Source organism: Triturus cristatus, chromosome 7, assembly GCF_964204655.1.
Source record: "Triturus cristatus chromosome 7, aTriCri1.1, whole genome shotgun sequence".
NCBI classification, from domain to species: domain Eukaryota; kingdom Metazoa; phylum Chordata; class Amphibia; order Caudata; family Salamandridae; genus Triturus; species Triturus cristatus.
In genome coordinates this window covers 1479549998-1479565783 of record NC_140590.1, presented here as the reverse complement: position 1 = coordinate 1479565783, position 15786 = coordinate 1479549998, and the positions used below count along the sequence as shown (strand labels likewise).

The 15786-nt window shown below is 40.9% G+C and overlaps 1 protein-coding gene across 1 annotated transcript in view; it reads left to right on the top strand.

Moving 5' to 3' along the window:
• LOC146812214 (protein-glutamine gamma-glutamyltransferase E-like) overlaps positions 1-15786 on the top strand; it is a 354915-nt gene that overhangs the window by 70180 nt on the left and 268949 nt on the right. Inside the window, exon 3 of the mRNA XM_085619244.1 lies at positions 6801-6855. Coding sequence (XP_085475370.1) covers positions 6801-6855 — 55 coding nt within the window. The remainder of the gene's footprint in view (positions 1-6800; positions 6856-15786) is intronic.

The following is a 15786-nucleotide window of genomic DNA, read 5'->3' as shown; positions in this document are numbered from 1 at the left end:
ATTGAAGGAACTGGCATTCCCTTTTAACAACAATCCGTATTGGGCAGTGAACTCTTACTGGTGCCATGGATTTTAACTTGTTTACAAACAAGTGAATGTCCTACAGGAGTCTCATTCTTCTCCAGTTACAAAAACCTCATTGTTAGAACGTTCACTGCGATATGTAAAGGGTAGTGAACCATAAATTATGTATGATGCTGCTCCCAAGGGGTTTGTATCTACCTATGGTGAAATGTTTCATGCAAGCTGTGAATTGAAATGGTGAGTGAAATTATACCTTGTAGTACCCACATCACTGAATGCGTGTCAGCTTTAGTAAATGTGAGTTGGTAGTTGTTTCAATTTTTATAAATAAAGCTTTTAGAATGATGGAATTTAGGACCTAAAAGAAAGGACAGAAAGATGTTGTTTCACTGCAGAGTGCAATGTTCCAACTGTTGTTGACACAATTTACCCACCGAATAGGTGGTAACAATACTAGAATATTCGGACTGGTGATATTGGGGATCAGGTCTGCTTGATTTAAACCTGTGTGTGAAATTAAGAAAAAAAAGCAGAACAACCACTCGTGTCCACTGGCCCTAGCAAAAATGAGGAATTAAACGTACCATTCTTTACCATGCTATTCAATTGTTCTTAAGTATACTTTGCTAAACTCTGCCAATTATGAAAAAAGGCCACTGAAAAAACAGTTGGGTTGTTAATTTCTTTAATTTTTGTCAACCCCAGACAAGGAGTCTGTTGGATTGTTTTAATTTAGGAAAATCATTTGTTTGGGAATTAAACAGACTCAACATAAGGTGTCCGTGCCCTGAACAGGGCAGGACTTCATACCCCAAATAGATTTCAAATCAATTGTGTTCTTCCAGTAATACCCCTTCAGGACAAACTGTTTTACGAATGTGGTGGTATATATAAGTTTTGTTTGAATAATCATATACTTCCTTTGTTGTGTTGGGGTTAATTTAAAATGACATGGGGTCTTAAGTGTCCCATCCTTGAAATATGAATACTTCTTTTTTTTTTTTTTTTTCAACTCCCTTAAGGGGAAGTTGGACATTGGTCCAATTGTGTATAATTAAAATGGGGGTGCTGTCCACTAGCTCTATGCACAAAGTGATGTCCATAATGATGGTAGCAGGGCATCTCTGCATAGTTGGCAGAATTATGGTATAGGTCTTCTGATTCTAAAACAGTAAAATACTCTAATTCAGAAAGCATAGAATTTAGAGTATCAACATCCCAATCACCTGAATGCAACCCTGGTTCTATTTTATCACCCATAGAAACTCTTAACACACATGTTATCCACAGGATCTTCGTAAGACCAAATGGATCAAAAGGAACTTATCCCATCAGTCACTGGAATGGCTAAAATGTTAACGAGGGACCAGTCCCTTTTTATTTTATGCTATGATGAATGCCGGGCAGCACCCAGCAGACCAGTTATGTAGCAGAACGTTCTGGGAGATAATGGCCATTATTAAGTAGGATAAAAATAGTCACAAATCCAATCCACAGAGACAAGAAAACCAAGGTAAGTACGATCCTGACATGTATTCAAGGGGGGGGACTAGGTAAGTGCATTTTAACCAAGAAATAAAAACACAAATCCTAGAGGCATGTACAAAACAGAAGAACTGTCCGAAGAAGAATTATTCTGATCCATATAATACCCGGAGGTACTTGGCTGAAAGACGGGAGGTTGGGACTCAGCAATAGGGCTAAAAAAATCCAACTCAGAATGATTCACCAATGGTGGCTAATTATAACAGACATCCATTGTAGAAGACTGGATAGAAGAAACGGACCACGTGTTAGGAAAATGGTCAGCTGTGGACTCAGCCTCCCCCTCCAGCCGTAGAGTATCTGCATCAGTGGTGGTCACGGGCCACAATTGGTAGTCTTGTGTAAAAGAGCAACTACTTGGTTTCATACTATAAGGAATCAGCCACATGGTGTCGTTTGACCTGTTTAATAGTGGCAAAGCGTTTGTCTTTGTATCCCGGACGTGGTAGCAGAATCATTGTACGCATTCCTTGGACACCAAGAACTGGAACAAAAGCTTGGTACCTTGGGCCAAATTCCTTTTTGGTCACCACCTTCTTTCGAACTAGATCTCCAATCTTTGGAAGCTAGCCAGAAAATTGAAATTTGGTCTGCAGCCCTGGAAGAGTGAGACTCAAGCAAGTGTTTGAGATTGAGTGTCACAAAACTTTTGTAGGTCCTTTAAGACAGCGCAATAGCTATCTACGTCAAAGGTTGCTGCAGCCGCCACAACGTCTGAACCTTCATGGTCTGGAACATGCATCTTGATGCCAAAAAGTACTGCATATGGGGTCCGCTCACCCAGAGATCCTTTAGTGAGTTTTTTTAAAGATTGTTGAACCTCATAAAGATGGTTCAACCAACCACATACTGTGCCCAATGCTCAAGCCATTAAGTACTGCTTTAAGTCACGATTCATTCTCTCCACAACCAAATTGCCATCGAGTCTATATGGAGAAAAAAAATGCACTTGCACACCCATGGACAAATCAAGGTACGCTTTAGAAGTGAATACTGGAACTTGGCCCAAATGGAATGCGCATTAGGGATATGTACTAATAAAGACTTGCAAGACTTTGATAACAGTTCAAGCGTCATTTGAGCGCTATGGCCAAACCCAAAGGAATCTATACACTGTAAACAAAATATATTTGAAAAAAGAATATATTTTGTCCATGATTATCTAAGTAAAAGCAGCCAAAAGGCTGGTTATAAATAAAAATGCTTGTGGTGGAGAGACCGAGGAACTTTTGATTTGTTGAGAAATGTCACAAGTTAAAACATATTTTCTGGTCTGTTGGTAAAAACCTTGCCACCAATAGTGTTGATGTAAGAGCAAAATAGTGGCAGCCATTTCAGCAGGAGTGTAAGCTACACTTTAGTGTGCTGCTATAATTGAATCCTGTCTGCGGTCTGCATTCCGAATAACACGATCACCAACACCAAGAATAGTTGCAGAAGGAACACTTTGAACATTTAAGTGATTGGAATATTTGAAAGGAAAGCCCTTTGGTAAAGCTGTGCCACATTTAAATGCATCAATGGCATACAAGATCATTATCGATAAGATTTTTAGAGCGTGTTACTGCTGCTATTTTAGATGTGGTAACTGCAAATTTGACTTCATCAGCCAGAGAAATCCCTACAGCATGTGTTCAAACCAGTTGATGGCTCAATCTATATATAACATAAGCTTGTGGCAACCTATCCTTTAGATCTGCCACTTGAGTCCAAAGCAGTTTGTATTTATTGTGCTACCCTTGGAATTCTTGACCTACGTTTGTGCAGATAAAATAATATTATCATTAAAAGACAGTAGACAGTAATACGAATCACACACAATAAGGGTGGGGAATTCAGCATCCCTATTTTCAAGAGCAAGAAATAAAGCTCATTTCATTTAACTGAGCAGCATAGTCCCCAAGGGAATGAGCGAACGCAGTTTGTGGGTGAAAAAGGCCATCTGACATAGTGCCAATAACTATAGCACATGCTGCAGAATACTGCTGCTTAGAACCTATAACAGTTTGAGCAGAACCTTCAGTGTACATGATGTTTATGCATTGATTACGAGTCAAAACTGAAGAAGGCAGTGGATAAAGATATTCATATTTCAAAAATTCTTGAGTTTGCAAAGAAGGGTCGAAGACTAAATCTACATCCTTGGCTGTAATGGACATAGCCCATTGTATCCATCGGAAATGTAGGACCTTTGCATTAGGGATGCTTGCTTTTGTGATGGCATCAAAAGCTAGCATGGGAAAAACAACAATAATGCGTTTACCTTGAGCAAGTGGCCGTTCCTTCAGAATGGCCATCTGTACAGCAGTTAGAAGTTTTTCAGTAGAAGTAAAATGCATTTCTGCCTGGTAATGGTAATATAGATGTGATTTATATGCTATGGGTACTGTTTCACCTTCATTAAAGCAAGTTATTGGTATTAACACATGTATGTAGGCTACGTTTTCCAAGTAAATCAGATTGTAAAGACCTGAGTGATGCAATGTGTTCCAATATCCAACAGAAAGAGGAAAAATCAGGACATATTAAGGCGTAAAGTGCTTTAATGCATTGTGCTTAATCGGGTATGTATGTCCTCCCAAAATTTAAAAGATCCCATAATACTTAAATTTTTTTGAGTGTGCATTGAGGCTGCAATTGAGCACATCTTTTCCAGAAAATGAGGTGCAAGACTTTTCTTCTAATTTTTAAGCTCATGTTCTAAGAAAAGGACACTGAGAAAAACTATATATTTGTTTTTTAAGTTACATTTGTTAAGTTCAGCAAATCGCAAACTTATGTGATTTCCTCTTGCTAATTGGGGGTTCAACTCCTCTGTAGGATAGATATCATCAACATAGTAAAGCGCATCAGGGTCGATCTCATGGAGAATCAACACAATGCGTGCCTCAAAAACTCCTAGGCTGTTCTAAATGCCCATTGGAATATGGGTGTAGCGCCTCTGAAAACTGAGGGCGCTACGTGCTGACCAGTCACGGCTCTCAGGAACCAAATTGTGACTGAAAAAACATTGGAAATGTCCAATTTGGTTTTGTATTTCTTGCAACGATAATTAATCAGAATTGTACTATGGGTATTTTGCACCGCAAATGTGCGAGTATTACTATTCAGATTTCTACAGTCTAAGACTATACAATTGAAGTGATCAGTTTTCAGCACGGGGAAAAGAGGATTATTCATTTGAGAGACACAGGGTTCTATTACTCACTGGTACTCAAGTTAGGAAAGGATTTCTTTAATGGGTGCGTTAGCATCCCATTTAATAGGATATAGTAGCTGAATTTGGGGTGTAGACAGTATAGAAATATCATGATAAGGTGAATCCTTATCTCAACACGTGTGATTATGATAAAGAGCTGGGGCAAAGTCAAGGGCCCATTCAGCTCCATATGCATGTTTTTCCTTGTCCGGGATGAGGTGTGAGAAAGAAAGGAGAATAACATTCTCACCCTGGGGACACGCAAGAGCAAAAGGTGGGGGCCAATCGATCCCCACCAATAAAATATCATAAGTAGTGAAGTTGTCCCAAAAGATTGCTTTAAAGGTGTGATGATTGTCACCCTAAATTTGGATTTCCAAGTGATAGTCTGTCAAGTGGGGCTACGTGGTTGTCCTCCGTTTCAACTGTAATGAGGTCCATCAGTTGCTTTTGTTAATAGAAGTTGGTGGAGATTCTGGCGTACTATGGTGACCACCCAACTCCTGTTCAGAAGGAGGGTTCTGATCATCCGTGGTATATCTAGCCGTCAATGCTGCAACTTTTTTTATAGAAAGTGGCTTTAAATGGAAGGAGCCTATCTCCCTTCTTTATCTTCACCTCAGATGAGGGTTGTCTCTTTTCATTCTCTCCTTGTTTGTGATTAGATCACCCTCCGTCGTACTGTTGGTCGGATGATTCCTGAAAGGTACATGGAGAACGGATATCAGGAATCTAAGAACTATCTGAGTCTTGATTTTAGTGCAATCACGAAAATCGTTAAGTCTCTGACAGGACTCTGGGTATGGAGTACCTCCATGTTACCTTATTTTTTGTTGTTGCTTGGGTTTATCCCATGATTTATTAGAGAAGTCGAGGGATGATTTACTGTGCTTATCAGATGTAGGCTTGCCAAGAAGTGGTACAGCACGTTCTGTTCCCAAACTAGGAAACTACCATTGCAACGCATCCATTACAACGTAAGAATTTTACAGTACATTTTTAAAATGCAGAAAACATTACAATGCATGCCATTTTGACTGATTTACTGGTAAGTTTAATAGGTAAGCTTTCACAATGGAATCATTTTAAAGATTGATGTTTAATTTGTTTTTGGTTAAGTTTTGTATTTATAAAACATAATTTCAAATATATAAGATTAAATGGATGTTAGGGAAATAGGGGTTTTGGGTAGGGGAGTGTTTTAATACTCTGGTTTTTATTTTAATACCTGGGTATTAATTTATTATATTTTATATTTATTTAGATTTAAGAAACTCTTGAGGGTGTAACACCTACCCTCTGGTAATGGATGTGTGGGATATTGGGTTATTGGGTGGAGTCGTGAATTAACATCGGGTAAAAAAATAATTTCCTGGGTATTAATGTATTGCATTTTTAAAATATTTGTATTATTTAAAAAAAAAAATGAAATAATTACTCTTGGGTGTATAACACCCACCGGCACTGGATGTGAGGGAAATGGAGGTTTTGGCTAGGGGAGTGTATTAATATTCCGCTATTAATTCCCATACATGGGTAGTCATTTCTTTTAAATATTAATGATAATATAAATTATAACAAATCTAAAAAATACTCTTGTGTAACACTCGCCCTCTGGTGTGGGCTGTGAGGAAACAGTGGTTTTGGATAGAAATGTACATTAATACTCTGCTATTAATTTTAATACCCGAATATCAATTTTAACCTAATAAATTATACATGTAAAAAAGCTTGGAGAGATGTAATACCTATTTAATATCTAAATAAACTGTAAATAAAAAACAAACTTTTAGATGTGGGAAAAAATATATTGAAATCATTTTTAAAAACCGATTAAACATATACATATAACTTTGTTTATTAAAAGAAAATTAGCAGCGCAATAAAGTTCAGGAAAAAATTCTACAATTAAATAGTTGAAATTATTTTTTCCTTCCAATTTTTTTTTAAATGTTAGAAACAATTTTTAAAATTACTTTGCCATGCTTTTACATTGAGTTAAAAGGGAGAAATTAATATTTTTTCCTTTCAGGTTTCACGTATGTGGTTGTGCATCAGTCGAAGGAGCATTGCAGTCAAGATCAGAGGTAAGGAAGAGTTGTGGTCAGATAAGTCAAATTTAATTTATTAAACAGATTATTGGTGGCATACTTTATTGTAAGGCGAGAGGAGGGAGGTAGCAAATGCTTCTCTGTGGGTTGATGGCTCAGACATTGCATTCGTAAGGTTCCTGGGAAGGGACTTTTGTATGATTCATGTGTAGTTGTCGTCTTATGGAATTTTGCCCCATTCGAAATATGAATTTTATTACTTAATATCTACAAATTCAATCCTGCATTTTGAACCGTATATTAAACTTTCCGAAAATGTCACTCAAAATGTACTGCAACATCTTTCCCAGGGTTCAAAAAATTGATAAGATGACATGGCAAGAGTGAGAGGTAGAGGTAGCCTGAAAAGAGAGGTTAAGAAACTAGTAAGAGATTACTTTCCCTGGGGGCAGCCTAGAAGGTAGGATGCCTTAAGCAACTTCCCATGCCTGAATACCTCTGGAGTACTGGACTCTTCAGCAATGTCCGAATTGGAACTGTAAATTAAAAAGCTACACAACAAGCTACTGCAAGGAGGCAGGTGTTAGCTATTGGGAGGCATAGACACCTGCCACCACCTACTCTTTAGTTGGGTATATTATGATAGTTCTTGACTTCCTATATTCCAAAGTAGTCAGATGTGTTACCCCTTAAGTACTACTACCAACTGGGATGGCTTGATTTTTTTTTTTTTTTGGGTGGGGGTTGGTGACGGTTTATTCTTCACCTGTCAGACCGTGCATCTTTGCCATGGTTCTCCCCTAACATTTTTCCTTCACCCCTCCTATTTTTGCTTGCTCTGTTCTTGGTGGATCTGTTTTTGGTGGCTCAGCTCTATTTTTGGCAGCCACTATGTAGCAGCTCACTATTGGTCAGCCCACTTTTTGGCACCTCTTTTTTTGCTGGATCTGTTTTTGGTGGCTCAATATTTTTGCAGCTCTATTTTTTGCGGCTCAGTATTTGTCAACTCGATTTTTGGTGGCTCATTTTCTGAAGCTCACTTTTTGGTTTCTCTTTCTATTCTGGTGCATTTCTTTTGTTGGACATTTTAATGCTGGTACTGCCACTAACATAACCTCTATTATGTTAAAAGGATACTTCTGTCCTATCTCAGAGTTAAGCCTGCCATAGCTCATTGTCTTGTACACATTGGTTTGTTGTGTGGTGAACAGATTTAATAAAACAGTTTTTTAAAAACAACTTTGTTTAGTTACAATGGCTTAGAGAATGGTTAGCTTGCCTTAGAAGTTGTTGGGTGTCTTAAATCCCCTTTAAGACATATATTTTTAAGGATCCTGAAAAAAGACATTTTGATTATTCATGTTTACTTGTGTCATCTTATGGAAGTCTTTCCCCATTCAAAAACTGATTTTTATTATGAAGATCTGCAAATTCAGCCCACATATTGAATTGTACATTAAACCTTCACCCAAAATCACTGTAATGTCTTGCACAGGCCAGATAAAAATTTATAAGTGGACAGAGCGACAGTCCGAGTTGCAGGTAGCCTGAAAAGAGAGCTTAAGGATCTTGTGAAAGATCACTTTCCCTGGGGGCAACCTTGAAGAAAGGATGCCTTGAGCAACTGCCCATGCCTTAATACCTCTCGCATGCTTGAAGCTTCAGGAATGTCCGGTTTAGAACTGTAAATTCTATAGCTACACAACAATAGGCCAGGGCACAGAAATGAACTCCGCTTGCAAAGTCTGCACTCCACTTCCCTCGGGGCAGCCGAAATGGTAGGACGCTTTGAGCAACTGCCTATGTCTTAGTGCCTCTGGCATACTGTAAACTTCAGCAATGTCTAAATTGGAACTAGAAATTCAAAAGCTACATGATAAGTCACTGCTAGGAGGCTGGGGTTACTTTTAAGGATGCCTATACACCTACTCTTTTTTGGGGTATATTATAGTGGCTTCTTATGGTCCAAGGTAGTCAGATCTATTGCCCCCTTGTTATTACTATCAGCTGTGATGGCTTGTTTTTTTGGGGGGTGGGGCTTGGTTTTTGGCTTGTTAGTCCTGGCATCCTTGGTGTGGTTCTCCCCTCAGTTTTTGGCAGCTCAGTGTTTGGCGGCTCAGTGTTTGGCGGCTCAGTGTTTGGCGGCTCAGTGTTTGGCGGCTCAGTGTTTGGCGGCTCAGTGTTTGGTGGCTCAGTGTTGGCGGCTCAGGGCATGGCGCCTCTGGGGTTGGCGGCTCTGGGGTTGGCGGCTCTGGGGTTGGCGGCTCTGGGGTTGGCGGCTCTGGGGTTGGCGGCTCTGGGGTTGGCGGCTCTGGGGTTGGCGGATCTATTGTTTGAGACTGCTTTTGTGGCTCTATTTTTGGTAGCCTGGACCGAGTTCATGGAGTTGCACTAGGTGGAATACTGAAGTGCCACGGGCAGAGTTGCTCACCGCACCAGTTTGTGTGATCTATTACATTTTCTTCAACACAAAGTGAGTGTTCACACTGGGAATTGGGCACAGCCATCTTGTTTTTTGCTCCGTTTATGGTGGTGGCCTATTTTTCCAATCCTCTTTAATCCTCCTTCTATCTAACTTATCTACCTCTCATTTTTATGTATTATATTAGCCTGTGTCCTAATGTATTTGTAATTTCTTGGGTATTTTTTGTGTTTTTGTTTTTTTCATTTTTTTCTTTTCCTGTTTCTATCTTCGCCCTCACCCAGCACCATCACAGAGCAGGGGAGCCAGGCCCACCCGCAGTACCAGCTGCCTACCTTGTGATTGGCACTGTGAAGGGGTAAAACCCCTGCCATTTTTTCAGAGTTAGAGGTGGCTCCACTAGTTTTTTAAGTGCATTGTCACCTCCCCTTCACCCTGGCAGCCGGCAGCAGACCTGTCAGTGGATATGGCCTCCAGGAGCATCAGCAGCACTGGGAGAGGGTACACCAGGCTGTGCGTCACAGCTCTGGGGTCAGGTGCACTCAACATCCGCCATCCCAGACAGGGAACAGGACCTGCTTGATCTTCTGGGCATTGAGTTTGCGGGGTTCGTGAGTAATAATTGTTTATTTGTTTGTGTGTTCTATGATATTATTTTCCCAAATGGCAAGCATGCTCCCCCACTTGGAGGTAAGTTAAGTTTGTTACACATATTATGTGATCATCACCTAGCCAGGTGCTTGGCACTACCTAATCCTACTCATTGGAGCTCGCTAGGACTGATTATTTAAGTAGGTATGTAGAGACTCCGCTGGCCTCTCCCTAAGATATTGGTAGTTCTTACTATTAGTGAGTTAGCATTCTCTCACTTCTCTGTGTTATTTTTTGTAGCTCGTACCATCTCAAGCAATCTCCCAGTGATGATGGGCCGATTTCTCAGGTGTCCGTGTGACCAGTTGGTTTAGCTCACGATTTTCTCTAAGAAATCTGCAATCATAGGGGCAGTAGGTCGTGGCCACGTCTTCAAACAAAGCCTTCCAACACTCCATGCCGAGCAGTTCTCTCTCCCAGTCGTACCTGCCAGTAATATAGATTTACATCTGACCAGTTCAGCAGGCTGTTAGAATTTGTTGTTTACCAGGAGAATTGTACCCTCTAGTGGTCAGCGTGGAATCTGAGAATTCTCAACATCAACTTATGTTTATCTTTTCTCCTATTAGAAAATTTAACTGTTAAGCTACATTGAAGACAATGGAACAGCAGCGGCCTAAACAAATCTGTATTGGCCCACTGTTCAGCAACTACACCGGTATCAACAAGAAATGTCTTTGCATAATGTTCTCTCCATTTTCAGTGTGCCCCAGGAGTTTCATTTGTTAAATATTTCAATTTGCACTGTTTAACATAGGATAGATGTGCCTGCCACAGTGAAATCGAGTTTTTGGGTGCTTGTCCATTTCAGGACATGGTAACCATTTTCTACATAGTCCACTTTTGAAAACCTTGCACCCTACGTTGTGGACTACAAGGCCTACTAAGTGGTGATTTAAAAAAAAAGTAAAGTAAAAGGGTCATTTTGGTCAGTAGTACTGCAGGGTTTACACTACAGTAATCTGGCTACACAGGGTAGGTCTGTAGTCCTGTTGGGACCACCACTGTAGGAGACCCTCACAGGTGAGTAGTCACACTTAATAAATGATTGATTAATACCTCATGCACACTTGAAGATTCAGCAATATGAGGATTGGAACTGTAAATTCAAAAGCTGCATGACATTCCACTGGAAGGAGAATGGTGTTACATTTTGGAAGGTAAAGATATCAGCTGCCCCCTAGTTTTTTGGGGTATATTATAATTGTTCATGGCTTCCTATACCCCAAGGTTGTCAGATGTATTACCTATTTATTACTACTACTAGCTGTGATGGCTCTTTTTTTTTCTCAGAGGAGTAGGGAGGTCAGTTCTTGGCCTGTTAGACCTCTCTTCTTTGGTATGGTTCTCCCCTAACATTTAACCTTCAACCATACAGTAGTTGGAGAATCTGTATTTGGCTACTGTTTGTTGCTTCTCAGTATGTGGCAGCTCACTTTGTGGCTGTTATTGCCACCAACTGAACTACTAATATGTAAACAGAATACTGCTGTACTGCTGTGTTAATTCTGCCAGTACTTCTGGTCTTGTACACTTTGGTTTTTATGTTGAAAAATTGAAATGTTTATTTAAAAACTTTGTCAAATAGACTTGTAGAATGGTGTTGAGCATCTTTAATCTACTTCGCTATTTTTTTGCCTCCTTTTTACCTCTCTTTTTATCGGTTAACTATTTTTTTTACCTCGCTTTTTAGCGGTTCACTATTTTTTTTTACCTCAATTTTTAGAGGTTCAGTTTTTGGACAGCTCGCTTTTGAATGGCTAATTTTTTTAGGTCTTTCAATGCTGGGTAGCTACATAAAAGTTAGCGTGCATCTTAAAAGAAAAATAAATATTAAGTTGTTTAGAAACGCATTATAGTATATTATGAAACCTCTTGTAGTTCATGCACTGCAGAGGTCTGTGTGTGACCAGAGAGAGACAGAATTACATATTGGTTGGTCCAGTGGGGAATACTGACTTTTATAGTTTTAGTGCTATGAGGTCACAGTCTGTGACAAAGTGTTGCAGTGATTCTGCTCAGGAACAGAACTATGCTTGGGACTTTAGAATTTTTTCATATAGGGACTGAGTCACCATAGCTCAGTGGTATCTATGAGCCAGAGTCCGAATACCTATAGTGCTTCACTTGCCCTCTTAACCCTACTAGAGAGACAAGTGAATTTGTACCCCAGAATACAACTCTCTCTACCCTCTCTGGGATCATGGTAACATGACACACCCTTTCACTCTCACTCATCCTCAATAAGATAAACAAGACAAATGAGGGAAATTTAGAAATATTTTTAAAATGTCGTGCTCTAAATTGCAGTATTCGTGTCACAATTAGAAAAAAAATGCATACTAAAAGTACAGTAAGCATTGTCAATAAACCGTATACCAAGAAAAACCTGGTCATGTTAAGACAGAGTAGCCTAACTACCCTCCCCTTCTACTGAAGCTAAATAATTTTCAACTTTCTCTGATATTAGTTTCAGACCCCGTACCTTAGCATACACAAATAGATGTTCTACATCTTGGTTGACCCCGTGCTCTTGTCTTAGAAATATCACTTCATGTATGTTTTTTGGACCATTGTGCTCAACTGTATGACAAGACGTGTGCCTCATAAATAGCTACATTCTTGTGTTCTATCTAGGTGCTATTGTCTGACTGGAGAAAATAACAAAGGACATTGTTGTTAGACCTTGTCTATGGTGTGCAGACAAAATCCCTGGAAAAGAACAGAGCACAAAAACAAATGCAGGCTCTGCCTGAAAATAAAATGTGCAAAAACGACAATTGATGGACAGAATGCAGAACAATGTCATACATTTACCCAAGTACAGAGATCTGGGCCTAAAACCATCGATTTTTTTTTTTTTTTGCTCCCCATGCCATTCCAGTTTAAACTCAGCCATATGCAAATTAGTCTTGACCCTGTGCCTCATGGGAACAGTCCAGCCCGAACTGCCAAGCCAGGTCCTTCCTGGACTGGAAACAAGCATCCTAGGACCGGTTTCGGGGTTGCACCCCTCTTCAGCCAGGATAGCTTGATTCCAGTTGCATGGATAGCACGGGACTCACGTCTGAGCATACCCGTCCCACTCGGGGTGACAAATGCAAAAACAACATCTGATGGACAGAATGCAGAACAATGTCATACATTCACCCCAGTACAGAGATCTGGGCCTAAATCCATCTTTTTTTGCTCACCATGCCATTCCAGTTTGAACCCAGCCACATACAAATCAGTCTTGACCCTGTGCCTCATGGGAAGAGTCGAGCCCGAACTGCCAAGCCAGGTCCTTCCTTGACTGGAAACAAGCATCCTAGGACTGGTTTCGGGGTTTTTGCATTTGTCACCCTGAGTGGGACAGGTATGCTCAAACGTGAGTCCCGTGCTCTCCATGCCACTGGAATCAAGCTATCCTGGCTGAAGAGGGGTGAAACCCCGAAACCGGTCCTAGGATGCTTGTTTCCAGTCCAGGGAGGACCTGGCTTGGGCTAAATTAGGGAAAACTCCAATGGGCCATGCAGGAAACGCACAACACCCTCCCTTTGGTCAGGATAATAGCACAAAAGAGATTACCATATTAAATATATATATTGTTAGAAGGTATAAATACTCAAAGCATAGGTAGACAAATGGCATGGTATGAAAATTAATTGAACGTGTCAATTGGGCATAATAGTCACATTATGGTGTTTTAGAGGAATCCATTGTGTTACTCGCCAATTCAAAGGCCAAGGATTCAATAAAGGAGTCTGACTCCACGTGCAAGAATTGGTCTATTGCTCAAATCATGAGCTCCAAGGAACAATCGTGATCTCTGGGCTCAGCTGATGCTTATACAGTTGCCAGGCAACCTGCACCCGTACTAGTGGAGCCTACATCCGGTTGTGCTGATTCAAATGGTTCTCCGTAGGTTAATGGCTGAAACCTTGAATTGTAAAGAAGTTGCAAGCCCAGGAAGCAGTTCTGAAAATGGGTCGCTAAGGGACTCGAAAACTCAAAGTCCATGGTAGCAGGAATTTGTGAAGCCAGGCAAATATCCAGTGTCCATTCAAAGGGGCACCATGTACCAAAGGAACATGAGTTTCACACAGGTAAACCAGCCCGGTCGAAACGTTGGGGACCAATCAAGATTCAGTTCTTGTAATAGTAACATTCTAAAGACCTGAAGCATGCACTCTCAGTAGTGTTGGAGCGGTACCAGTTCCAGAGTGCCCGCAAAAGGAGCATCTATTGCGGAGAAGCAGGATGAGGATGCCACAAATGAGGAATAACAGCAATGGAAATTCTCTGAATACACTAGAAAAAATGGAGTGGATAAAAGCCGAAATTACTTCAAATATGGTCTGAAAAGCAGTAATGATGCAAGAGCCTGCAACTGTAAAAAAGTGGGTTTGGCCAATCGTAATAGACACATAAAGAATTGATGCACTAATTCTCCAAAATGCAGGGGAAGGTTTGTGTTAAAAAATGGCTGTATTTCAAAAGAAGTTCTAGCCACCTGCAATTTCAAGGTCTTGTGGTTAGATGTGAGAGCTAATTGTTGCTGGAGCAATAATGCTTTGAGGCTGCTCAGCTTGTTGAAATCTGCCTTCAAATATGGAATCGAAGGCCACAACAAGCTATTTACAATTCCATTCAGAGGGGGAAACAAGAGGTTGTTGTAACTAGCGACTAATTGGAAAACGGAAAAAATATTCTGGACTCCAGCCCGCAATCCACAACAGTCTTGATCGCTCAGCATGAGGTAACTACCATTTGAAAATACTGTTATGTAAGGGAGAATCGAAGGTACTGGGATTCCCTTCAAATAACAAGCTGAATTGGGCACCGAAGTGTTACAGGTGCCTTGGATTTTAACGTGTTTACAAACAATCGAATGTCCTACAGTAGAGTCACATTCTTCTCCAGTTCTAAAAAGTCACTGTTAGAACATTCGCTACAATATGTTATGTTATGTTATGTTAATATTTTATTAAGTGCAAAACAGCTGCCCCAGCAACGAGGCATCCCGGCGCTAAACCATAACAGATACCTGAGGGGAGAGGAGGGAGGGAAAGGGACTGCAGAAAAATTAAGTCCGGGAAAACAGAAGAGTTTTAATAGCCTTACGAAAGGCCAACAAGTTGGTCATAGAGCGAATGTGGGGTGGTAAGGAATTCCAAAGCTTCGCCCCCAAAACTTTGAAAGAGCGGCCACCCATTCTGCTGAGCCTTGTGCGAGGGACAACCACCAGGTGTTGTCCTAGGGAGCGTAAGACACGCTGGGGGGTGTAAGGTACCAGGAGAGGGCGTAGGAGTCCCGGACAGTCCGATCTAAGAATTTTAAAGGCAGTGGTGAGAGCCTTGAATTGAACTCGGGCTTCAACACGCAGCCAGTGTAGCTTCTTGATGGTGTTTCTGGCAGAGCATCTGCGAGGGAGGCCTACCACAGCCCTGGCTGCTGAATTTTGTACCCGTTGTAGCCGAGCCATCTCTGCTTTGTTGATGCCTAAGAATAGGACATTGACATAATCCAGTCGAGCCAAGATGATAGATTGTACTATTAGTTGGCGCGTACTGGGGTCAAAAAAACCAAGTATCGGATGAAGGCTCCGCAGCAGGCCCACACAGGTAGCAGCCACTTTCTTGGTGTGGGACTGGAAATTGAGGGAGGAGTCCATCCAGACACCAAGATTTTTCACCACATTTTTGGGGGAAGGAATGGGGCCAAGTAGGGACGGCCACCAGTGATCACTCCAGTAACAGGGATTTTTTCCCAGGAGCAGCACCTCTGTTTTTCCAGTGTTCAGCTGTAGGTAGTTGTGTGTCATCCACTGCGCGACTGCCGCTAAGCCATTCTTAAATTTCGCAGCTGAGATTGAGGGGCCTTCAGTTAGAGAGATGACCAGCTGCGTGTCG